Source organism: Artemia sp. Qi Xiang Cuo, chromosome 4 (assembly GCF_049724085.1).
Source record: "Artemia sp. Qi Xiang Cuo chromosome 4, ASM4972408v1, whole genome shotgun sequence".
NCBI lineage: Eukaryota > Metazoa > Arthropoda > Branchiopoda > Anostraca > Artemiidae > Artemia > Artemia sp. Qi Xiang Cuo.
This window is the reverse complement of record NC_142797.1, coordinates 46272438-46299426: the sequence shown is the minus strand read 5'-3', so window position 1 is coordinate 46299426 and position 26989 is coordinate 46272438. Positions and strand designations below refer to the sequence as shown.

The window sequence follows — 26989 nt, the reverse complement described above, 5'->3', positions numbered from 1 at the left end:
TAAAAATGAAAATACCAAAAATATGTTGTTCTCAAAGTCTAAGGGTGCAATTTTGAATTTCCGATTTTGTCAATGAAAATGTGGAAAAAGTAAATTTCAACTCTTGGAAGAAGTTTGCCCCTCTCCCCCAATTGGCCCCCTGGGAATTTACAGGAGCTTTTTATAATCTTTGGGAGGGGGTGTATTCAACTAAATCACAGTAGGGAAAGAAGAATCTCTTAATATCCAGGTATTCACTGGGCATTTTTAGACGATGGCTACCTACTTAGCGAATGCTACATTCTTTTTACTTGTACTAATGTTTACTATGCCAGAAAACAATATTTATTTATTACAACATATGTGTCAATTTAATAAAAAACATGCTATAAAATAAACTTGTCTATGTTTTTATCAGAAAATATTTTTTCCAACAAAATACAAGCACAAATTACAATTTGCTTACAAACTAACGTTGGTAACACTGGTTTGAACCAAACTAGAAAGAGTATAACCTTCTATACGCTGTGAGAGAGCCTTGTTTCTTAGGGAATATGTAGTTAGATGTTCAAAGAATAGACTACCAGTTGAAACCCTCTAGACCTACTCACATGGATAATCAGCTAATGTTGAGACTTAGCTAACGCCAATTTTGGGAGCAAGCTGGTTATAGACCAATTCCCAATCGGATATAGCTAGTATCAAGAAATAGTTAGATCCAGAAACCAAGTTCAAATTATTTGAAATTAGCCAAGACTCAGGGAATAGAAAGCTTCATGATCAATCCTAGGCTGCAAAGAAAAAACTAGAGCTCCGATGCCAAGGGGGTTACAGTTGCCAAGGGGGCAAGACTTATTGCCAGTTGCCACTTATACATTGCGGGACGCGAAATGCTTTTCAGGATTTTCGTATCGTGTTTGCATATGCGTTAGGATTATTATGAGTCATTGTTTATAACATCAATGTGTAATTAGAGCACTTCTAAAATAAGTTCTGTGTGTATTATTTACCAAAAATTTATGAGAGATACGGAGATTTTGTTTAATTCTTCCACGAAGTAACATGAGGTTCTACCAGTATTGAGAATTATTTAATCTCTAAAGATCCTAACTTCGAAGCTAGGACGTTTTATTAGGCAAATTTAAGGAATTCACTAAATCAAAGCTGCAAAACTGAAGAAGTAACAGAAGGAATTCTGTTTTTGGAATCTCAGCGTCAGCTCCAACTCTTAGATGACCAAGGTCTAGGAGCTGAGAATTGTAAGTTCAAACATATATGCCAAAAATATGCTATCTTAACTAGCATTAACCAGCCAAGCAGATATTCTTAAGACTACCCCTTGGGATGGGTAGAGCAGATCACTAGCATTTTCTTATTAGCTGAATATCAGTAGGTTATTAGCAAAATCCTTATTACCAACAAGCTTTCAGGCACTCAGCATGTACTGACTTAAAGGAGAAATATGCCTCCGATTAGCTCTATCTTTCTGATATTATCTTTTTTAAACATAATTTGTGTTAAAATGGATGGCTTCTAACACCTTGGTAAAATTTCTTATACGATTAGAGGTAATTTGACTCAGTTTTGCCACTGACCTTATGGTGAACATACTCACAAATTTTCGCAAAAACTATTGCTTAATAAATAAACACGAGTATCACGTTTGTAGCAGAAAATTTGGCAGCACTCCAAGATGAAAAAATCTTGGTAACATTCGAAATCCTAAGGAATTTTCAAATAGGATTGGTACAGGTGCTCGCCACAAGATCAGTGCTGAAATAGAACTGAAATAGTAATTGGAAATTGAAATCGAATCTGAATTACGCCGCGTCAACTTTCTTTGATTAGCGAGTTAAAATCAAGGGCTATGGGAAATTGGAAGTTACTCTACCTACTATAAATAACGCTTAACGAATGTTTATGCAACTAAGTAACTAAAAACGGTCAGTCTTAAACTACCTCTAACTTTACGATCATTGTGTATAAAGAGTCATCGAACTAAAGAAATTAAATCTTGATATAATTCTTAATTTTAAACAAAAGATTCTTTTCTTGTACTTTCGCCCTCGAAATTACTACTGCCACTGGGCCTGTGATAAGGTGTTTCTGCAACACAGCCATATTGTTCATTGTAGTATTCTTCTCTCATTAATGAATCCAACGTTTTACATCTCAAGCAAATAATTTCTCTGAATGGACGACGAAAGTCTGCATGGAATGTGGCATAAATCACTGGATTTAATGTTGAATTGATATATCCAAGCCACAAAAAAAAGGAAGATAACAAATGTGGAATCCTTTCATTCGGTATAAAAGGTCTAATTAAAGCAAGACAAAAGAATGGTAGCCAACACATAATAAAAGCACTCATTATAATGCCAAGGGTTGTAGATGCTTTTCTTTCCTTGGCTAAGATAAAACGCAAACGTCGTGTGTTCTCTGTACGTTTTACTTTTGCGTTTATTGGAGAAGCCTGTGGAGATTGTCCGGGAGTTATTGTTGGTAATAACACACTGTGACTACCCCGATTTGACCCAACTTTCGCGTAGATGCTAGATTCTCCTGCATTAACTTCATTTGTAGAGGCAACGGATGCATTTAGTACCCCATGGTCCTTATTTAAGTGTCTCTGTGCTTTTTTCTCTTCCTTCACAATCTTATTTGCGGCTTGAAAAATTTTTCTATAAACAAACATCATTACAACTAGAGGCAAATAAAAACTACAAAATGTCGCATAAATTTGATACCAAAAGTTCTGCGACACGAAACATTCTTTTTCATTTCCTCCATGATAGTTGCCAAGAATGAGGGGCGGTGGAACACTTATAAACAAAGCTGAAAGCCATACGATACCTATGCAAACCATCATTCGCTTTGGTGTACGTTTAACACCATAATCAAAAGGTCTTGAAATGGAATAGTAACGATCTACAGAAATAGCGCATAAATTGAGTATTGATGCAGTACAGCATAATATATCAGCAGATATCCAAAGATCACACAAGGCTCCTCCAAATTTCCAAGTTCCAAACACTTCGTAAGCTAGAGCCATTGGCATAACGAGTAAAGCCACGCACAAATCACTGACAGCAAGAGAAACTAGCAGATAATTTGCTGGTTTCCTAAGTTTTCGTACCATGCACACAGCAACACACACCAGGAAATTACCAATTGCTGTCAATATTGTAATACTTCCAAGAACAATAAAAAGACCAATAATTTCTAGATTTTCAACGAAAGTAGAGGTTTGACTCTCCAGAAGAGTAGAGTTTGTTTCGTTGAGTCCCTCTTCAATGGTATCCATTCGCTCGGACAGTTGGAACTCAACTGAAAAAAGAAAAAAAAATACAAAATAGTTTTCTTTTGTAAATTTTTTTCGTCCGTCTTTAAATTTGTTACATTTCAGGAACTTCAGCGCTGTGCAAAAAAAATAGCGGCAAAATATCGGGTTGCAACAGCCTGATTCGTGCTATTTTTCCTCGGTTGCTTTTTAAATATAAAAAAAAACATTTAGCATTTTGTTAGTCATATCGGAAGATTGGTCTATTGTTGGCTGCAGTAAGTAAATTTAAGAACTACTCAATTCTTACAAATGGACTGATGTGAGATTTCGAGTCAAATTTTGCCACAAGAATTGAATAAAGTACAGTAATGAAAAAATAAATATTAAATTAAGCTTTTTGCGCATCTGCTATGAGTAAAACAGGACCTTTGAAGTGGCATATGCACTTACAAGAAGGTTCTGCGGACACTGAAGAGACAAGCGCCGTGAATGCGCCAACACATCATTAACTGATGTAAGCTTTAAAAGGTAAAATAAATGACTATTATAAAAAAAAAATTATTACTATCAGCGAATACCATCCAAAGAAGATACTATGATGATGTTGGCATGTCAATTAGCTCATGCTGTAATATTTTTTCAGACTTTGTGGGTATAAAACGCCTGGTAACAAAATCTAGGTTATTAAAAAAAATGTTGAGTTACGATCAAATGGCCCTTTTTCGACCAAAATAAGTCATCAGAAAAACTACACTGCTGAAACTTGTTAGAAATAGTTATTAAAAATAAGACCATAGAAAAGGCCCCCATCGTTATGGAGGTGTTCCAGGCGAAAACAAAAATCTTGACAGGTTGGGTCTCCTGTGACAGTTATGTTCAATGGGATTTTCAATTTCAAAGGCATAGTGCCCATTAGTTGTTTTTTCTAGAAAGGCACGTGATCAGTAAGAAAAACTGTTTAGAAGTTCAACAACATGTGTGTGAAGAAACCAAACAAAAGTCCAGCTTTGTGGTAAAACAACGCATTACTTTTTTCACCATGATATCTGTTCACAGTTAATTGCATGTTTGTAAGATTTTTTGGGCAAAAAGGGTGGCCCAGTCTCTATGTTTGCCATGTGTCTAAACTTTTTAATGTTCCCAGAACAAGTTTTACCTTAAGCAGTCGTTGTTCTGGAAGCATACATTGGACTTGAAGAGTAGGTGTATCACTGCGAGAGCTTAATAGTAAAATAAAACTACCAATAAAAAGGGCCAACCTCGAAATTTGAGTAACAGAATCTTCTTGGCATCAAAATGTGTTTAAAAAATTTACTTAGTACTACATCCCAATTAGGCCAAAATCGACCATGCAGAAGGGGTGGGGAATCTCGAATTTAGATTTTTGTAATATTTTCTAGATTGAAAGTTCGTTTCCTATTAACTCAAGTCAGGGATGACACAAAATGGCATCAGAATTGGAAAATTCCATCACTTAGTACCTCATTTTTACCATAAGCGAGGTCAGAGGGGAGTAGTAAGGCATCTATATATTAAAAACCTAAACGCAAACTTACGCCTGAAGGCATAGATATGTGTTTAGGTTTTCAACGGATTGGGGTTACCAGGGTCATTTGCAAAGAGGTACCATTTCTATAGAAGGTATAGTAATTTAAAAAATCATATGGAATTTGCTTGAAGGTATATACTTTGCGTACTTGCCCGTACCAAACAGGTTGGGTATAATCTGTTCTGGTTCAAGTTTTTTCTGACACAATTAACTGAATTTCTATTTCATGATATACACGTTTTTTTTAGGTTAGATCCGTGTCGGAAAAACCGGTGTATCTTTTTAGATGCCAATTATTTTTTTGTATATATTCAAGTTTCAAATTAGATTCCTCAACAGTTTTGAATAGTTTATTGAACATAACACAACTGACATTTTTTGTAAGCATTTACATAGAAAATGGATAATTCTAAGCAATTTTTGGTGAGTAAAAATTTTCTCATTATTATAGTAAAAAAAGAACTTGTCATTAATTTAAGGAAGAAATTCTTTCCTTACAATAGAACTAAGGCTACTTATATACCTAGAAGCCTATTGTTTTTAGGAGCTGAAACCTCTAAATAATTCTCTTATAGGTTGAAAATTACGGCGGCTTTTTTTTTTTTTAGGGGTTTTTTTAAATAATTACACGCCAGTCTGCATTTAAGGTTTTATTTTTATAATTATAATTTAACCTTCTTATTTATGTTTTTTAAAAATTAATTATCTATATTTAAAAAAAAAATGTTTTACAGTACTTTAAATGCCTAACATAAACTGAATTATTTTCCAAACCAAAAATGCATTTTTTTTTCAACGAAGTGGACACATGCAATACCACCCCTTCTAAAAAGATTAAAAGATTTAGCGAAGGTATATTATCGCAAGCTACAAGCCCTTCATTTATCAAATTAACTGGTAGAACTACATACGACCTTGACCAGCCAATGCTCGCGAATCCTTTAATGACAAGGTCCTCTGACGCCCGTGTTAGATCTATATCAGCTGGAATGAGCTTGAAAATGGAGTGGACTGCCTTATATGCCTCAGCTCAAGCTAGTTAAGATTGTCAGCTCAATCCCCTTCATTTTGTGTCAAGGAGTTCAAATATAGAAGGCCAGTCAGAATTTGTACGTATATACCTAATTTCTTTTGTTTATATTCCTATTTTAAAAAATAAGGTAAATTTTCTCAGGCGCATAGCTTTTAATTAGTAAAAATTAAAATTTTTTTACAAAAAATATTTCATTTTATTTAATTAACCAAATTAGAGTGTATATATATATAAAGGAGTTATTATCTCACGTTTCTATAACAAAAAAAAAACTAAAAAAAGTGAATAACCTAAATTACAAAATATAAATAAAAATAAAAAAAAAAAAAATTAGACAAAAAAAAAATAAATAACTTTGAAAAAAACGAAAGCGAAAACAATTGCAAAAACAAACCTAAAATTCACTATTGAAATTATATTATTGCGCTAAGGGCATTTTCATGCAACCGCTACTTATCAGATCTACCATCGCTTTTTAATCCGATTTGAATTCTAAGTGGGTCGCATGCAAAGCGGACTTTAAATAGCAAGATGTATATCCTCAATAGGCAATTAACAAAGGTAAAAAGGTTTTTTTGATAATTTCCAAATATGTCTTCACAGAGAAGTCAAGAAACACTATTTGGGCGAACCCGTTTTTGATCATTTCATTGAAACACTTAGGTGTTTTCGAGAAAGAATTTGAGGCTGTTCTATTTGAACTGTGCTGTGAAGTTCGATACCCCCCAACTCGAACGGGTATCGATCCTCATATCTTGAAGGGAACTCCTGGTTCCCAAGGGTCCACCCCGGGAGAGGGGGAGGGGAGGGAGGCTTCTAAAACAGGACCATCCAACATTTTAATTGCACTTTAATTGTTGATATGGGTGGAGAAAAAAGTTTTTCTCTCTTACAAACATTTATTTAGCCCAGGTCAACTTGAAACAAATACGTTGACAAAAGACACAGGAAAATACGGATTATTGGGAAGGTAGCACCATCAACCACCAACAGATGGGGTTAGCGCCCGTTAACTGAAGCCGAGGAGCAAGTGTTCATAGTGCATACCGTGTCACTTAAACGATGGTCAAATTTCATTGAGAATTATAATGAAGAGGCTCAAACAATCGAATTGGATCCATATTTTACATTTTTATTTTAAAAAATTTTTGGAATAAAACCATTAGTTTTTTTTTATCAGGATGCGTGTTTATTTGGGTTTTTTTTCAGGGGTGACTGTATCGACCCAGAGGTCCTAGACTATTGAGAGAGGTCTCATTCAAATAAAAATTAAAAGTTCTAGTGTTCTTTTTAAGTGACCTAAGGATTTGGACGGCAACTAAGCCCCCCATCCTAGGATCATTTTTTCCCAAAGTCACCGGATTAAAAGTTTGAAATTACCATATTTATTCAAAAAAATCTAATAACTATGTCTTTGAGGATGATTTAATCCTTCACAGGCCCGGGAGGAGGAGGACTGCAAGTTATGAGCTTTGCCCATTGTTTGAATATAGTATTGGTTATTGTTACGTATACAGACTTTTTCAGTTTTTTTTTGTGGTCGATGTAGGGTTGGGGGGAGGGAGTTACGTGGTAGGATCTCTCCATGGAGGAATTTTTAATGGGGGAAGAGAAATTTTCTATGTGGGTGATGTCAGATTTCCCAGCACTATTTAAAAACGATAAGGAACTAAATTTTAAGCTATAATTTAAACTGGAAACTAGTTTAAATAAATAACAATTTCAGTTGACAGATGTTCAACTGAAAGTAAGGAGCTACGTTAAAACCTAAAAAAAACATAAATTAGATCGTATATGAGAGGATTCACCCCTGCGTCAATACCTCACTCGTCAGGCTAAAGGGGGGGTCTTGCTGTCTAAAGAGCGATTTATTCTAATTAAGTGACCTTTTTGATTCTGGGGTCATTTTTAAAGAATTGGAACAAAATTTGAACTTAGCGTGAAAGGCGAGGTGTTGAGGAGGAGGGAACCCCCCTCCTCCTTAGAAGGGAACTACCCTTCTAAGAATAAGACCACATTTTCCTGACTAAAAAAAAAAAAAAAAAAAAAAAAAAAAAATATATATATATATATTTTTTAGAATGTTCAGTTGACGCTATAAAAGACATAAGGTAATGTAACTTTTTTTCTTCTTCTTTTAGTTGTTCAAGTCGTGGTGGTGGTGGTGGTAGTGTGACAATGACTATGAAAAATTGACAAAGTTTATTAACTATAAAAAATTTACATAAAAAATAAAACTTTTTTTTTTACAGATTAAAAATATAGCACCACCAGCGACACCATTGAGTGATGAAGCAACTATATTTACAGGACCAATTCTGTCACCACCAGCAGAGTTCAGGGATGAAGCTACACTGGTTCTAGAGAATATGGAGTGGGAAGGTGGCTTCCTTAACGATGTTTTTGGGGACATGGCCAGCCTGGATGACTTAAGCTGTGATATTGACATGCTTGAGGATCCGGGGTGGACAGATAGTTTCATGCGTGAATATATAGATGATGTTACAAGTAAATCTGAACCGGGTCCTCATAACGAAATTCTGTCAGAGGACAATACAGGCTGGCTCGACCAATTGTCCCCAAACACCTTGGAATATGTGCTAGGGGACCTCATGCCACATCCCCCCAATATGATTCAACAGACTGGGAATGGTGTTATTGACAATTCTCTGTCACCCGCCACCACTCCACTTAATGCTATAGATAGAAGTAGTAATACAACAGCAACAGTATCCCCTCTTCCGGATTTTTTTCTCTCCAACTCTGCCTTGCATCACACATTGGTCTACAGCGCCAAATTCGGTGACCCTTTCAACTCTCTAGTGTCGGGGGATATAATAACAGATCCCCTGGCCATTACACATTCATATACGGATAAGATTCGAGCCATTCTTGAACAACAAATGGGGGTGTGGGGAGTGGGGGTCAGTTTAAAAGCATCAATAGCCCTAAAAATATTTTTTTTAAATGAAAGTGCGGGTGATGTGTATTCGAAATACTTGCACACAGAGATGTTGGCAATACACCCGCATTTATCGAATTATGGGTAGGTTTTTCCAAATTGGGCAAATAGCATTCAAAGTACGTGGGAAAATTGCAACGAGGGGGGTAGTAGATCTGTGGTGTTATTTATTGAAAGTTTAAATGTTAACATTTGTAGGTTTAAAAGGGATTTTATTGTAAGCGGTGGGCAGGGGGGCGGGAAGGCAATTGAATTAAAATATCACTCAGATTTAGAGGGAAGTAGAGGGAGACAACGAATCTGTTTCGATACGAGACTGCAGTGTTTCAAGTATGCGTTTTTAATTGCGGCATACAGACCTCTGTGCGATGATGCCACTAAGAAAAAGTTGGACAAAATGGCAGTTAATGGTAGGGATGGTTCAAAGTTCCCCAAAGTAAATTTTAATTGTTTAAATGATCAATATCCCGTGTCACTAAAAGGAATAGATATTTTTGAGCGGGCTAATGCACATTTAAAGATTGGTGTCACGGTGTTACAGTATGAAACAGAATTTGAAGAGGGTCAGCGTTCCGATAAGAAGGGTGTATTATTTCCAGTGCGGGCTCCTTCAATTGAATCAGTAGAATATTGGGTGTGGCTTCTATACACCCATCCCACAGACTCCAATTTAATTGGTCATTCCAATCCTATTGTTGACAAGAGTAGGGTTCTATGTGAGGGTAGGAATTGGGGGGGTGTACACTACTGCTGTTCAACAAATTTGTCCAGATATTGAACGACTTTTAAATTAGACCATCACATAAAACACTGTAAACGTCAGGGATACAAGGTTGTGAAGACGGTAAGTAGAGCGATCTTACGTTTTAAAAATTTTCAAAACACGCTCCTGCAGAGCAATAAGATCGCTTTGGACTGCGAGGCTAAGCTGACAGACGTGTACGATCCGTCAAATTCAAATCGTGTTAAAATACATGAAGTCATAGGGGTCTCTTACGCTCACGTGCAACGAGATTCCAATAATACCATGCAAGTGTTGGATTTAGTTGAGATGTTGACTGACGGTGAAGACTGCATGCGCTCGGCATTGGTCAGTCTAATCAAATCAGGGAAAGGTGCAATTTCATGCCTTCGCTATACAAACTATCCTATGCTCCTATCACCAGATGACATAATGGTCATTAAAAATCGTAAAATGTGTTGGGTTTGCTAGAGAGATTTTGATTATGGTGTTGGGAATGGGGGGAGGAGGAAGGTGATCGACCATGATCATTTTTGGCAGGAAATTACATCGGGGGGGAGTAACTTTAGAGGGGTAGCCCATCAGTCATGTAATTTAAACGTTATACAGCTATATTTCGTACCTATTTTTATAAACAATCCTAAGTATGACTTAAAGTTTGTTCTTCTGGTGTTGGCCCACATTGCCAAGGGTGAAGTTTTAGATGACACATGAATCGATGGTTCTTTTCATATAATATCATACCCAAATCATCGGAGAGGCTACTGCTGCTAGAATTCATGTGGAAAACAGTTGAAAAGGGTAACACGTGCCTGAATTAAATCCGTTTTTTAGACTCTTTCAGCTTCTTCCCTAAATCTTTAAGTCAATGGATTCAGGTGCAGAAAAGTGACAATTTTGATAGCTTCCCCCTCCTCAAACAGCGCGTCCCCGATGATGAAATGTATGATTTATTAACGTGTAAGGGTATATACCCATATGATTATTACAACTCTGGCTCGAGGCTAGATGAGGTGTCGTTACCGACCATGGAAGCTTTTTACAATTCTCTTACCGAGAGTGAGTGCACCACTACCGAATACGAATTTGCCATGAGGGTTTGGGCAAAGGGCGGGTGTAAAAATGGGTGGGATTATTGTAAAATTTACTTGGCCAGTGACTTACTCACTCTTCTGGACATTGTGTGCAAAAATACGGATAAAATCTATGGGGAATTTGGGTTGGATTTAGGTTATTATTTTTCCCCTCCCCATTTGGTGATGGACTTGATACTTAAAATCAGCAAAGAAGAAATTGGTCTGATCGCCTTTGTGGATCAGCATCTGTTTTTAGAGAGATCAATGAGGGGTGGGTATGTTTTTCACGGGGATCGTAACATGAAAACTGATCCGAGTGGACAGCACACCGACGAAAAGTCGGACGCAGTTTTTTTGGATATGAATTCTCTTTACCCATCGGCAATGTCTCACTACTGTTTACCGTGTGGCAATTATAAATGGCTTGACAATCCCTGTTCTTCGAATGTCCCTGACATTGCCAGTGTTGAGGAGAATGGGGCACAGGGATGGTTTTTTGAAATTGACGGTGAAATACCCATGGAAACCCATGACTCGGTAAAAGACTTTGTTTTTCCGTGCATAAATAGACCAGTGGGTAGGGACTCTCTGAGCCCCTACAATTTATCTTTAGTAGAGGACGGGAGTATGCACTGGGTACCTTCAAAACAAAATCTAATTGCCAATTTCAACCCGAAACAGAATATCGTTTATCATCATGTGCTATTGAAATGGATGGTGTCCAATGGTTTCAAAGTCACAAAGATTCTTAGAGCCCTCCAATTCGACCAAAAGCCCTACATTAAAATTTTTTTTGACACCTTTGTCAGTAAGCGTTCACAAGCGAAAACGAAAGTTAAAATAGAAGTCTATAAACTCATTTTGAACTCAGCTTTCGGTAAAATGTGCGAGAGCGTACGACACAGAAGTCGATGTGACATTGTAACCAACCCCAAAGATTGTGCTCGAATCAGTGCGGATCCAAACTTCACATCGTTCACAATCATAGACTCCAATCTGGTTCTCCTACATCGCAAGAAAAGAAACATTGTATTAAATAAAAATATTACGGTAGAAGTGCAATAACTGAAATATCCAAGAAACTCAAGCTGTCATTTTATTATAATGTATGCAAGGTACAGTGGCCGATTGAGGGACAAGTTCAAGTGTACTACGGGGTCACTGATTCACTCCTGTTAAAATTTAAAACTGAAAATCTATTGAATGATTTGGAAAATGGCGAGTACTATAGCTCACAAATGGACTACGCTAATTGGGATGAATCCCATTACCCAGAGCAAGTGAAACACCAGGCCCCAAATCAATTGTTAATGCTAAAATCTGAAACAGGTAGTGATCTCATATCCAGTGGTGTGTTTCCTGGACCGAAGGTCTACTGTGTGGAAACGCACGGCACGGATATCAAACCAGTTTGCAAGGGGGTACCTACACACTTTGTAAAAAAAAATTTCGACATGAGTGTGTATAGAAACTGTGTGGAACGTAGTTTAGTGCCAAGGGTGAAAGTCATGGCGATTCGCTCTTTACAATTTAAAAACTACACAGTTAGAGTTGAGAAAAACGCCGTGTCTGCCATATCGGACAAAGTCTATGTACTTGAAGATGGTGTGAAGGTATTGCCACACGGTCATTTTTTAATTAAACCCCGTTTTTAATTTAAATTGTAAAGAAAAAAACTCGGTATAAAAAAATTAAATTAAATTGACTAAAAAAAAAAAAAAAAAAAAGTATAAATTGGGTGGGCGGTTTATTTGGGTCCTTTTGTTTTTTTTTAATTGTTTTTTTTTCTATAACAAAAAATTTTAAATATGTTTGTGTGTGTGTGTATGTGTGTGTGTGTGTGTGTTTGCAAGGCAGATCAATTTCCAGTATTTAATGCCGGCCCCGGCCCGGGCCCGCCGCAGCGACCCCCCGGCGCCCGGCGCTTCCCGGCCCTGGCTGCCGCAGCGCCCGCATCCCGGGGGGGAGGGGGGACCCCAAAATTTAAAATGTTGTAATTATAAGTGTATGATATTATTTAACAAGTGTGTGTGTGTGTGCACATTAGTCCAATAAATGTTGTATTTTTTTATAAATAAATAAACAGAAAAAAAGTGTATTTATTTAAGTGTTTTTTTTTTTTCTAGTGGTTATGTAAATGTTGTATTTTTTTTATTATAAATAAATTAAAAAAAAGTGTATTTTTTATTAATGTTTAATGTGCCTTTTTCAATGTAGTATTTTTTTTTTTTTAAGTATTGTAACCTTTTTTTATGTATATAATAGAAGAAAATATTATTATTTATTATTCTTCTTCTTCTTCCCGTTATTATTATTCTTGAACGGAGTAGTAGTAGTAATAAGGAAATTATTTAGTCATAAGACGGCCATAGTCTACAGTTAATTGTCCAGGTGAACTGTTGAAGGGAACATGTATCAATTTAAAACACCATTCAGATCGTTTCTGTGTGGACCGTCAATGTCGGGCAAAACAACACTCTTAACTAAAATAATTAAAAATTGTGATAAAATTTTTGTGTAAAAGCCGAAAAAAATCTACTATTGCTATAGTATTTGGCAGGAGTCATACGATAAAATAAAAGTGATTGCCACCAACACCATGGGGTTGGTGCAGATACAATTCATACAGGGACTTGAGGTTTTCAGCATTATTGAACAAAACTCTTGGTTGATCATTGACGATCTGGCTGAATCTATTGAACTATGGTCCCTGGAAATGCTACAATTATTCACTGTTCGCTCTCATCATGAAGAGATTTCCGTTACACTGGTTCTACACAATCTCTTTCATCAGAGCAAATGTATGCAAACACTTGCCTTGACCTGCACCTACTATATCATCTACAGAGTTGTTCGTGATTCTAGCTCGCTAATAACCCTCAATAAACAAATCTATCCAGGAGCCCCCAAATTTCTGCTCTCAGCATACAATCAGGCAACTAATAAACCCTACGGCTACATCCTATTGGATCTTAATCAAAATACACCCGAGGATCCGCGTGTAGTCACAGATATTTTTGACAATGAAATTACAGTATATCTACCCTTGAACACTAAAAAGACCTATTAGGTAATATCATGCCACTGAATAAGCTACATTAACATAGACATTTTTTTTCAGTTTTAAGCAGTTAAAAAACTCTACTCAGGAAATAAATTGTCTAACATGTTATTGGAAATGATTTCATTAATCTCACATCCTAACTGTGTTCAAATTTGACTGAGGGTTATGTTCAAGTACGAGAAGTAGTTAAGCAACAGGCAAAGAACCATCTTTCCATTTTACATACATTGGCATCTAAGAAGAAAGGAAAGAATTTTAAAAGGAAACGACTTCTTCAGGCGGGCTGTAGCTTTTTCACACTTTTACTGCCAATAATTGCAGGACTTGTAAACAGTTTTCTCTAAAAGAGAATGGCAAAGCCATATACATTCACCCCAATAGAACTTGCTCTCTCACCCATAGAACACTTTGAGAACAATCTGAGAAAATTCCTTGACAATGAAAATATTGAGGAAGATAAAAAAATGGTTTTGCTTCAAGATGCACTTAACCGACTGGACAAACACAAGTCATATCAGTCGAAGCCTACTGCTGCTGCTGCTGCTGATCCCAAAAAAAGAATCATCTCTTAGGCGTTCTGCTGCTGCTGCTGGAACACAATTAAAAAAGGAGGAATTGGATTCGATTGTAATGAAAATTGGAAATCTAATGCCCCACTAATATCTTAAAAAAATAACACGACTCCTAGCCTATCTCTTGGACAGTGATCACATTCAAGTTGAGAGCAATGGTACAGGGATTATAATTCAGGGCAAGAGCTATAATCTACTTGATTTAATCTATGATATGGTTACAAATCGTATAGGACTATTATCATTTGACACACATCTATACAAATTTCTAAATACATTAAACTTCCCCAAAAGTATTATTGACAATCGACAAATTCTAAAAAAATAAATCAACATGCATCATCGTCACCACCAACAACAACAACAACAACAACATTGTCACCATGAAAAAATTAACTTGAAGAAGAATATTTTAAATCAATTTTGGAAAATACTAGCACACCACTGATAGCTAGAAAAAAGCGAGGACGTATCAAGTCATCATCATCACCACCAACGGCCAGTATACAAAAGGGTAGCGGTCGTTACACAACGTGTTTACGTTCAAAATGGTTGAAGTTCTGAAAGGTGTTTATGAAAATATTGGTGAGGTGGGGAGTTTAAGTTCCCCCACAACTCTTTCCAAAGTCACTGGTGTTCGCACTAAAAATGTACAAGACTATCTACAAAATGAATCAAGTTACACTCTGCATAGAAATCATAGACTTCGTGCCAATCAGTATCGAAAAACTAAAGCCATTTACCCATTGCATATAATGCAAGCAGATCTCCTGACTCTAGAGGAGCTTCAAATACGTCACAATACACCGTACATGTACATTCTACTTGCAAGCAGTGTTTATAGTCGTTATGCATATGCTACTCCATTGCGATCAAAGAGAGATGTTGAAGTTGCTCATGCCTTTGAAGTTAGTTTTGAGCAGAACGCATATAAAAAAATTACAATGGGTTATTGTAGGGAATTTGTTAATCCCCATGTAGCAAGAACACTAGAGAAATATAGGAAATTTGTCTATAACAGTGATATCTCTATACTAACCCAAATGGACGAAAGATTGATAAGAACTATTCTAATTTTAATTTCGAGATATTGTACATTGAAAAATACATCGGCTTTTATTCGTGATCTTGATAAAATCATGTTGATTTATAATCAACGACCTCATCGATCATTGTCCAACTCTACGCCAACGGAAGTTCATCATTCTGATCATGATACAATTGACACCTTTCTTAAACAGTATTCCAATGAATCGTCCGCTGTCAAGAAGATGAAAAATAAATTCAATGTTGGTGATACTGTTCGAATTAATAGAACAAATAATTTTTTTGAAAAGGGGAATTACTTGTGTTCCATCGAACTTTTTAAAGCGTCAAAAATCCTAGACACTAAACCTAGAACTTATCGCTTGCGTGATACCAAAGATGAGGAGATTCTCGGCGGATTTTATGACTATGAACTACAAAAAGTTAAAAATGTTAGTGAAATCTATCAAATTGAAAAGATATTAAAGAGACGTACTCGCGGGGGTAAGAAACAGATACTTGTTCGGTGGCTTGGATACAATTATGATTTTAATTCTTGGATCGGTGTTGAAGATATTGACAATGCTCAATGATTTCTATCTAACTTTTATGTACAATGTTTCCGATCCTCTCTACAATGACTTGAATAAGACAAGTGATTTTTGGACAAAACTCTCCCCCGCCGTCAAATTTGACGGTGCATATGAAGTGGCTCTTGTCGACTGTATTCTCAAAAATACCTATGACATCCTGAGAAAAGATCGTAAATATGAAATAAAAATTAGACCTTATGATTGGCCACCACCACCAGGTGATCAAGAACAAATTCAAAAAATCAATTGGATGGATTATCCATATGTTGAATTACCCTACGAGGAGCTCACCTGCATGAATGATTTATGTCGTACTATCAATAAAAGAATTTCTACTTGTAAAAAAGGAGCTTTTCATTTCAACTATTCAAAGGAGGAGGGCAAAATCTATATTAGTTCACCCATTGCCAATGAAAAGGTTATTCTCAATGATAACCTAAAGGACATTCTTGGCTTTAAGCTCAATATAATCAATGGTAGAAGTGCTGGAAACACTAATTTCATTTTTGCTGACTACCCACCTGCCTTCTCCACGGACACTTGTATATTTCTCTACGCTTCATTTGTGGAAACATCTCGGGCTGGTAATTCAAATGTTCCCCTCCTACGAGTTCTTGAACGAAAAACCAATCAAGAACATGTTCATCACTACAATATAAAGCATCTTCAGTATATTCCCGTAAACACTTCCTATTTGGAACTCTGTCAGTTAACACTAAGAACCGAATTAGGTGATTCTCTAGCAATTTCAAAAGGCTTAGCAGTGATTACATGTCATTTTCAACCCATTGTCAACGACGACGGTACAATAACCTAAAAAATGAACAATAGAAGAATTCCATTTGTCTGTCCCGATATTGACTGTTATGTGGGTGCTTTGAGTCCACGTCAAATAGGCAATGGATTGGACTACTACAAGGGGCGTACTACAATGTCTGGCTATGGTCTTGGTAGCTGGTTTGCTAGGCTATTTCGTTCTGTACTACCCCGTGCCAAAAAATATCTTTTACCTGCTGCGTCGAATTTGGCTGCCTCTAAACTACAGGAATGGGGGTCGGGCAAGCATTTCAAGGAGAGTGTTGAGGAAAATATTAGATCTTCAGCAAGAGCTGTTGGTGAACAATTAAAATATCGACAAAATGGGTAGGAATTGAAAAGTATGACTTCGCGTAATTCACTCATCAGTGTCCACCCAGTCAGGAAGCAAAGGAAATTAACAAGGACTTTGAGAAATAAAACAACGAAGTCCAATAAGCAACAGAAAAAGAAGAAGCAAAAGAAAAAGATTGTTAGATCAAAGAAGGATTTCTTCTCTTAAGATGACATATCTCCCCCAAAAGGAATCGTATCCATCAATCAGTTCCTAATTGAATCTATTCAATGCTGAAAATGTTGATGTCAGCGTCAAGTATGGCTACTATGAACAATTTCACCCTCAACAACGCCTCTCGGAAAATATACACTTTCAAATATTTTCCAATGAAGACTATTTGATTGATTTGTCGTCAACATTTATTGATTTAAATGTTGTGGTGAAGAAAAAGTAAGATAATACAACTCCAAATGCCGGCGATGGTCTCTCCTATGAAAACTGTATTCTACACAACCTATTCAAACAAATTAATGTATTTATTAATGGAACATTGGTGAGCACTAGCAATAATTTATCAAACTATGCTAGCTACATAAAATTTATGATGATGACACCAAAGGCGTACAAGGAGATGAGAGGACAATCGCTGGGCTATGAACATCGAACAGGTGTTAATACTGACGGTGAGTTGACTACTGCAGTGATCCAGGAGTATCATCTGGTTGGAAAATTAAATCATGAGATATTCAATATATCCCAATGGCTACTCCCCAATGTCAAGATTGACATAAAGTTACAGATGGCCCCATCGAATTTCATTTTGAGAAAAATACTTCCTGCATCACCTGATAAAAATGTTAGTATCACATCGGTAATTCTCCACGTCCGAAAACAACAAGTTATGAGCTCTGTTGCATTGGCAGTGGAAAAGCTAAGCGCCAATGGCAACAACATTAAACTTCTTGTCCCCCATACGATCACCAATCCACGTCACATTGCCGCCGGCTCTCGTAGCTATAGCAATTCATCGTTTATCAATGGAGAAATCCCATTAAAATTGGCTTTGGCCTTTGTGAAGAGTGAGAGTACTATTGGATCCTGGGCTGAATCTCCCCAGGATTTTAATTTTTTTCGGTTTATATAGCCTTGTTTGAAAAGGGAATGATATTCCACGGTACACTCTGTCGTTTGATAAAAAAACCTATAGAATCCTATACAAGTTGACTGTGCAATCTCTAGATCATGATTCTCAACTATTTGAAAATAGAATAACCGATTCGATGTTTTCAAAAAATCATGGGGTTATTGTTTTGGATTTGTCAGGCACATAGGATATGACCATAGTACGAACAGGGAATGTACGTTTAGAGTGTACATTTGTCGATGCTCTGACTGAGAGTATCACGCTACTATCACTGAGTCAGTTTGAAACCTATTGGGAAATCACACCCGACAGCAGTGCTCTACTAGACCTAGCACCATGAAAAGTAACCAAATAATCAACGTATTTACAATAGATCCATACATGTCCCCATACAAGTCCTATTGCATACCTTCGGACTTCATTGAAAAAATTCCAAGTGTTAACAATACCCTAATCATTGTTAATGGCAGTCCATCGACTTTGAAGACAGTTCATTGGTTATGAATCTTTCAAACAGTAATAAACATTGTTTTTTATCCTTTTGTCCTATCGTATAAATTTTTCGCTCAATACATCAGCAACTTTATTGAAAGCACTGGGAAAACTATTATTAAAAATCAACAGAGAGTACAAAATTTAGTGACTAAGACAAGTGGCTTTAATGCGCGACTCTTGTTCAGGTTCAAAATCGGTTGCAGAAACTGACAGTCGTTAGTCGGTATATACGTTGACTTACCTAGATAGAATGAAGTACTTGTGTAGAACGCGCTTACCAGCGTAAACGACATTAATTTTTGTGTCCTGAACATTATTAGTCCAAGAAAAGTTGGGGAAATTTCTTATTAATAAATAAAATTATATACGCGATAAGACTAGTGTTCTACTCATTAGATTTCATCCACTACTAGGTATTTGTCGACAACAACTAGTGCAGGTAGATTATCTGAATTCAAAGTGCACTGATCCTGATGTACTTCAATGTCAGAGTCACATTTTCTACAGTAGAGTGTAACTTCACTCTTGTCATATCTCTTTGTATAGTCAATGATACTATTAGCATTCATTCTTTAGAATTCACATGTTTCAATTTGTCTATTTGAAGAAATTTCACAAACAGTGTCCTCAAGTGTCGAATCACATTCCGTCACAGCCAAATAAAAATCAGTGGGATTATAATCATAACACCCTTTGTCTTCACAACGATGACGTAGAAACCATATTCTTTTGTTGTTCCAGCTGTTGAATCGCTGACCTGGTTCCTCCTCCCAGAACAATCTAAAACCACGACGATACCAATCTCGTAGCAATAAACTAAAATCACGGTTAGGATTCTTTCCAATCATACCGGGATATGTACTCTCCCACTGATTACATTTATCATAATGACAATTGGAGCATAGGTGACCTCTAGGATGAGAGTCACACACTTCTTCAAGACAGGAATTATAACCTTTAATTTGTACAGCACATCCTCTATGCAATTTACACGGGTTGCTTAATCTACGCTTTTCATCATACTCATCAAACAGTGTGCAATTCTCATATGATGACCAGCAGCCCAGTGTGTACATACATAACGGAAATGTATGAAACATTTTGTTATGCTTTGAATATCTCACTACCACAATGAAACTGAGCTAGCAACAAAAAAAATTTGTCTGAGAGAGAGAGAGGAGTAAATCATACTTGAGCACAATCTTTCTTATGAAAAAAAGTCCTAAGTATCTAAACTAATGTTTAAAAGCATATCCACAATATCATTTTGTAATGTCGTGATCAATATATCAATAAATTGTGTAAATGCATTTGGACCACGATGTAGAAGCTTCATACAATAGTACAATGATGGGGACTCAGTTTTCATTATATCGACAAGCATTCCTCGATAAAATATCTTCCTTTGAATAGACAACTCTAGAAAATCATCATATAGAATTAAATATTTTTCCATATGAATTAGATTCCTCATGATTCGATCTTTCTCGAATCTATCCATTTTTTTAGTCCTAACTCTCTCCCGATCAACTTCAGACTAATCAGAATTTCTTTTTTCTACTTTATGAGATATACGCATTTCTACTATAGAAAAAGAAAAAAATAGCATTGGTTAAGAAAAATTTTTATTGAGCGTAATTAAGAAAATAATATTTACTTATGTATTTTTTTCGCATCAATATATTTTGTTATTACATACAATGCTGGGAAAAGTTTATTTATATGGAGATTATTCACTTTTCCAGCCAAACGCAGTTGTTCCTCCTGCTTAAATTTGCTTAATGATATCACATATCTCGCATACATAATGTCCCATTCAAGACATAGTCTACAGCCAGCGGTTATTTCCACCGCTACATTAGGTACTCGTATATCGCTGCTGCTGCTGCTGTCGGTTCCATCATTAATCTCCAATATTGTAAATGCACCACTCATTTTTTTTTAACTAATATCCTTTCAAATAAACTATTCTCTTTGAATGCAATTCTCTTACTAATATGAATTGTAAAGAAAACTATTCCTTTTATGCAAATCCTAATCACCAATCAAGTTATACTCGCTCCTCTTGGCAAAGGTGTAATGACCTGTAGAATAGGACTACCAAAACAACCTGTTTGGTACGGGCAAGTACGCAAAGTATAAACCTTCAAGAAAATTCCACATGATATTTCAAATTACCGTACCTTCTATAGAAATGTTACCTCTTTGCAAATGACCCTGGTAACCGTCCAATGCATTGAAAACCTAAACACATATCTATGCCTTTAGGCGTAAGTTCGCATGTAGGTTTTCAATATATAGATGCCTTACTACTGAGGGGGATGAGATATCAGAATATTAATTTGTGCAGAATTTGGTGGATCGAAATGTCGTTTCCTATGATTTCAAGTCTGGGAAGACCGGAAATGACATTAAAATTGAAAAATTTTATCCTTTATGGCCCATGTTCACCCTAAACGAGGTCAGAGGGGGGGGGGAGGGAATCAGAATCTTAATTTTCGCATGCAAATGAATACAAAAATTTTCAATTTTTTTCTTAATAACATATTCAAAATCGCTTAAAATCACCCGCACAGAAAGGAGGGGAAGTGGGTATCTCAAATTTTTAGTTTTTGCCATATTTTATGGATTGAAAGGTCGTTTCTAATTTATTCAAGTCCGGAGAGACTGAAAAAGACATCAGAAACGAATGTTCTATCATTTAATACCCTATTTCTACACTAAGCGAGGTCGGAGGGGGATGAAAAACAGGAGTCTTGATTTGTGCAATTTTTGCACACGAATGAACATCAAAATGATCAGAAAAATTCGCTTAATAGCGTATGCAGGATCGCTCAAAATGTGGATCTGTAAACGGGTCTGTCTGAAAGTCTGAAAACTGGAAGTCTGAAGACTGGGGCTGGAAACTTTTGTCAAACGGTTGTACACCCACTTTGACTGATATACCCCCTTCACCTGAAAGCCCTCTGAAACTGATTTACTGTAGCTGTATAGGTTACTGTAATAACCTTCGATGCACTTGCAAAAAGAGTGAATGACCTTTTCTGCACTATTGCTTGTAGCCAGTACCATGGAGCAAGCTGCCTCAACGTTTCTTTGGACCATTATGATCTCAATAACCAATGTGATTAAGCCAAATTTTGTGATTTATTCAATAGCTTTTAAATCAAAACGGAGTTGTGATTCTTTCAGAGTCATAATAATCGAAAACGAAGTTTTGATTAAAGTGTTCCTGTTTTCTGTTTTTTGCTTTAGTTTTTACTTTGCATGCTTCTTTCAATATTAACCGAACTTTTAAAATCCAGGATTGAAGTCAAAAACTGCAATCTTCTGATGTTCTTATCGCACTCCCCAGTGCTAAAGGGCGAGGGTGGGCGTGAAAATAAGAGTGGAAGAGTCAAGACAGACCTTAGAGAGAATTCGAATAAAATCCTCTGTTCAGATTTCCACTCTTTAGCCCTGAAAAAAGCTTCCAGCAACAAAATATTGTTGTAAGTAAAATTACCGCCTCCATAGCTCTGAAGTCAGGTTGATAATAGTAAAGAGGCCCAATACAAGTTCATATTTGGGTTCACAGGCGTGAAATTGCAATGAAGCACCGTAGTAGAAAGGCCCCTATTGCTCCCACGAGAACACATGTGTTGCCATCTACAATTGAGTCTACCGTCAACGGGACATAATTTATTCAAGGATTATCGTTCCACGAACGGGTCAATGACCCCTTTTTAAAGGTCGATTTATTTGTTGTTTTCAGATTCCAACGAGTACAAAACCACACCCTCTTTCTAGACCAATCAGGGAACTTGGAAATACGACGAGTACAAGATCAATGACCCCTTTTTTCAAGGTCGATTTATTTGTTGTTATTTATTCAAGGATTATCGATCGAGTCTAATGGAGGGTGTCAAGGTCAATTGATTTATTCTTGTTCGTCCAGGTGTAATGAAACTGGGGGTGATTTACATAATCGGTGGGGAATGTATTGATCTAGGGGAGTGAATTTCCGCGGAAATGATTACATAATTGCTAGGGAGAATGTATTGACGTAGGGCTCGACTAGGACATGTAGGTTCTCGAGAAATTTATTTACATAATCGATGGGGAGAATATTTTGATCTGATAACGGGAAACAGGATCACGTGTCTCCTTCTAAGCCAATCAGGGAGTCGGTTACATCTCCATCTAAACCAATCAGAGAGTCGGTTACATATGGTTTGCCATTACATCCCAGTTCGCCCTTGAGATTTCGTATATAACGGACATGCGTTGTGATTAAACATTCAGAAAGTTCCTAGACACTATGGATATAACAATGGAATATATTGATGAGCTGGAAGCCTTAGCTACAGCGATTTACAATGTGAGTTAAAATCATTTTACATAGTAGCCCCTCCAGTAAATTCAGGTAACCCCCCCCCCTACACAATACAAACTCCACTATATATTGTTTATACTCGCTAGAAAGCTTAAAATATGTTCTTTTTTACCACGTAAACCTAACCTCCCCCCTCCACACCCTCCCCTCCTCTGTTTATGACTTTAATTCTTCCATTGGAAATAACTATGTTTTTGATAAATTTATTATTTCTGTAAGCCTATCTAAAATTGGCAGTCAACTTCTGTCAACCCTTAGCTATTAATATACCGTTTCCATTTAAGCCGCCGCTACCTTGACTTAAACAACCCCGCAAAGATTTAATTAGCTGATAATTAGCTGATACCCCACAATTGCACATCCGGCCTCATAATCCTTATGAAGTCAGATAGCAAAAGCTTCCGCTGAAAAACGGATACTTTTTCCCGTCAAATTAAAAACAGTTTCACGCAGAAAGAGATTGCTGTTTATTAAGCTTGTGGGTTCGCAACCTGTATGGAAGAGTGAAACGAGTTATTTCCCAAAATAATCGCTAACAAATTTTTTAGGACATTATTTAAAAGGGGTGGGGGATTATGTGAAAGCGGGAGGGGGGATGCTAACAGCCCTTTAGAGTGCATATTTTTTAGAAACATCTTGAAATGTCTCGCAAGAAAACGAGAGCCATTATTCCATTTTTCTAGCTTTCTTTCGATAAAGTTTCTTTTATATTCCCCGGAGAGAGCGTGTAAACTATGGTTTTTTAACTTTGATATACAAGACTAGAAAGAAAAGTCTTTAGCAGTTGCATGAAGACTATATTAAGTGTAAATTGAATAGCATTTACGTCTAAGATCATAAATTTTAAACCTATAAGCTGCTAGGTAAACAATCTTTTTATCTATTTTAAAGCCTATAGACTGGAACATTTAAAAAAAAATTCTAAATGGTAAAAATAGAAACATTGATTTCTATCCCAAGGCTACAAACTAGTGATTGTCAAGTTTTATTTTTTTCACAAGTTGTGCAATAAAAACGTATGATTTCCAAGCATAGTATATTTCTCATAAAATTTTTACTTTTTGCTTTGCTGAAAAGGAGGGAGGGGGCTTCTTTACGATAAATGCTTTCTAGACAAAATTATGGTTAGGGAGTGGGGGGGTACTAATTTTTCTTCTGTAAAAAAGGGGAAAATTATTTCAATACTAAATTTTTTCTTCTTTTAAGGACATTTATGAAGAATGTGCACCTTCACCTGAAAAAAGAGCGTGGGAGGGTGATGCGACCCCATCAGTGCCAGCCCCTATGCAGTCTGAGAAAAGCGAAAAAGACAATGGGCCATAAAGATGGAGAACCCTGCTGTCTCACCTATGCAAGCCCGAGACATCGCTGACTCGACTGCACAAGTCCGTACCGTCACTGGCCCTAATGCACAAGCCGCAGCCCAATCTGCACAAGAACGTGACGCCACCGGCCCGTCCACTCTCCATCATGTGTTGCCTGGGCCTTCAAGAGCTGCCCCACCTACACAAGGTCAGGAGGTGGCCCTCCAGCATGCTTCGCCAGGGCCTTCAGGCACACAACTACAGCAGAAATATAAAAATGTAAGTATTTTTTACCTGGTTATAGAAATATCTAAACAAACCCATTTTTCATCACTGTAAAAGTGTGCGTCAGAGATATTAAAAAAGTTATTTTCTCTATAATCCCCCTCCCCTTGTTTTAAATTTCTCTGCTGCCCCCTCCCTCAGAGATATCTAACTATAATGTATTTTTTTGCTTGTCAAAGAAACCGCTCTTTTTTAATCTTTCCTATTTTCTCTGCCCACTGTAGGCATCTTTGCTATTTTTCAACCTCATAATAATATTTTTAGCTAATTTCTAGTTTACTGTTAGAGAGTCTTTTTATCTCGAAATGGTTTTTTTCGCTATAATATTATAGTGTTAAGGGGCCTTCCAACAATCAATTAATTTAATCAGTCATTCAAAGCGTGTCAGAGATGTAAAAAGACACTGTTACTCCTTTTAAATCAGGTCAATTATCGTTTACATTCAGTCTGTTGAATTCTCATAGTGAAGACAAAAAGGCACTATATTCCAATCATATTTCCTGATAGCAAATTCTTTACGTCATAAACTGCTTTTATTTAAACACAATTCTCTATCGGAAAGAGTTAGGCTATCAAGTAAAGACCGTGGTTTTTTCAAATTGCAGATAAAGAGTATTAATATGAATTATTTTTTGAGGAGTTGTTTGAACAAAATCAAAAACCTTTATGTCATCTTTTATATTATATTAGGTTGGACCTTTCAGAATATATATATATAGAGTAGGGAATTAAATGGTACTGCTAAGTGCGTTTTTAAATAATAATACAATTTTAAAAATAAGTATGATTAAGACATATTGAAAATCAGCTATTTTTCATTTATTGGTTGTTCTGGTTCCATATTCGCAATCTCCCCCTTGCTCGTCAGTTGGAGAAGGAGAAGACGCGCCTGTGGAGTTTTGTGACAATGAAATGTCACAGCAAGGTATCATTAACGATATTCCAAATAACATTGATGAGTTTTTAGCTGATTTTTTTAATGTTGATTATAGCGTAATTGAGCAGGGGGACTTACCTTTGCTGAGTCCAAACACATTACAGATTTTAGAGAATTTTACCCGGGAATTAACAGGGAACCCTCCCCTCACTGATTACATACTTCCACTTCAAACAACTGAAGTGGCATCCCATAGCCCTATTATTGAGCAATGTGGGGGAGGGGGTGGTGATAATATGCAAGAGAGGGAGGAGGAGGAGGGAGGAAATATCCAATTTACTTCATTCCCTGAGTTTCAACTCTCAAACAAAATTTGAAATACGATAGTTGTTTACACTGCAACCTTTGGAGATCCTTTTAATTCACCTTTGGGTGGTAATTTTGTGTTTGACCCTGTAGAAATTGATCATGAATACGTAGATAGAATTCGTGCACGGCTAGAAAACCAAATTCAGTTGTGGGGAGGAGGTAGGGATTCAATTAAGGTTTCAATTGTTTTAAAGGTGTTTTATTTAAATGAGGGGAAAAATGAGGTTTATCATCATTATGTACACACCGAGATGCGAGTGGTCTATCCAAATTTAGAGAATTTTGAGGGTGTTTTTTCAGAGTGGATAGGCCACATTATTAAGCATCTCGAGACTTATAATGAAAATGGGAGCGGGTCTGTAGTTCTGTATGTTGAAAAGTTAAGCGTTAATATCTGTAAATTTAAGAAAGATTTTATTTTAAGAGGGGGGGCAGGTGGGGAAAGGTCAATAGTTTTAAAATATAATCCAGATTTAGTAGGTTGTCGAGGTGTCCAGCGAATCTGTTTTGGAACAGGTAAAAAATGTTTCAAGTCCACTTTCCTCATATCAGCATTTCAGCCTCTAGCAGATGACGCTACCAAGACGAATTTAGATCACTGGGCTGCACATGGGAAGGAGGGGTCCAATTTTCTCACTATAGATTATACTTGTTTAGAAGGGAAATACCCAGTACCGCTTCGGTCCATTGATTTTTTTGAAAAAGCCAGTGCTCATTCCAATATTAGCGTTACTATGGTTCAGTTTGAAACTTAATTTGAGGATGGGATTCATTCAAATAAAAGGGAGTGGTGTTCCCGGTAAGATGCCTGTCGATTGAATTGGTGAAACACTGGGTATGGCTGTTATACACACCACCTAGTGACCCCAATTCAATTTGCCATTTCAACCCAATTACAGACATCAGTAGAGTTCTGGGGGAGGGTAAGAAACAGAGTGCCCATTTCTACTGTCCAACATGCCTGTATCGATTTTGGACTGAATTAAAGTTACGAAATGCCATTAAGCACTGTAGACCGCATAGATATCAGTCAGTAGAAACAGTTTCAGGGCACAGGGCTATTTTACGCTTTAAAATTTTTTAAAATACCCTCCTCCAGAGCAATAAAATCTCGTTGCATTGTGAAGCGAAGCTAGTGGAAGTGAACGATCCTCGATTTCCAAACCGA

The 26989-nt window shown here is 36.7% G+C and overlaps 1 protein-coding gene across 3 annotated transcripts in view; it reads right to left on the bottom strand.

Moving 5' to 3' along the window:
- Window positions 1-371: 371 nt before the first annotated feature.
- LOC148953165 (5-hydroxytryptamine receptor 1-like) overlaps window positions 372-26989 on the bottom strand; it is a 259896-nt gene continuing 233278 nt past the window's right edge. For all 3 annotated transcript variants that reach the window (XM_089087561.1, XM_089087560.1, XM_089087559.1), the window contains exon 3: window positions 372-3306. In XM_089087561.1, the coding sequence (XP_088943687.1) occupies window positions 2012-3283 (1272 nt within the window). In that variant the 5' untranslated portion in view covers window positions 3284-3306 and the 3' untranslated portion in view covers window positions 372-2011. The remainder of the gene's footprint in view (window positions 3307-26989) is intronic.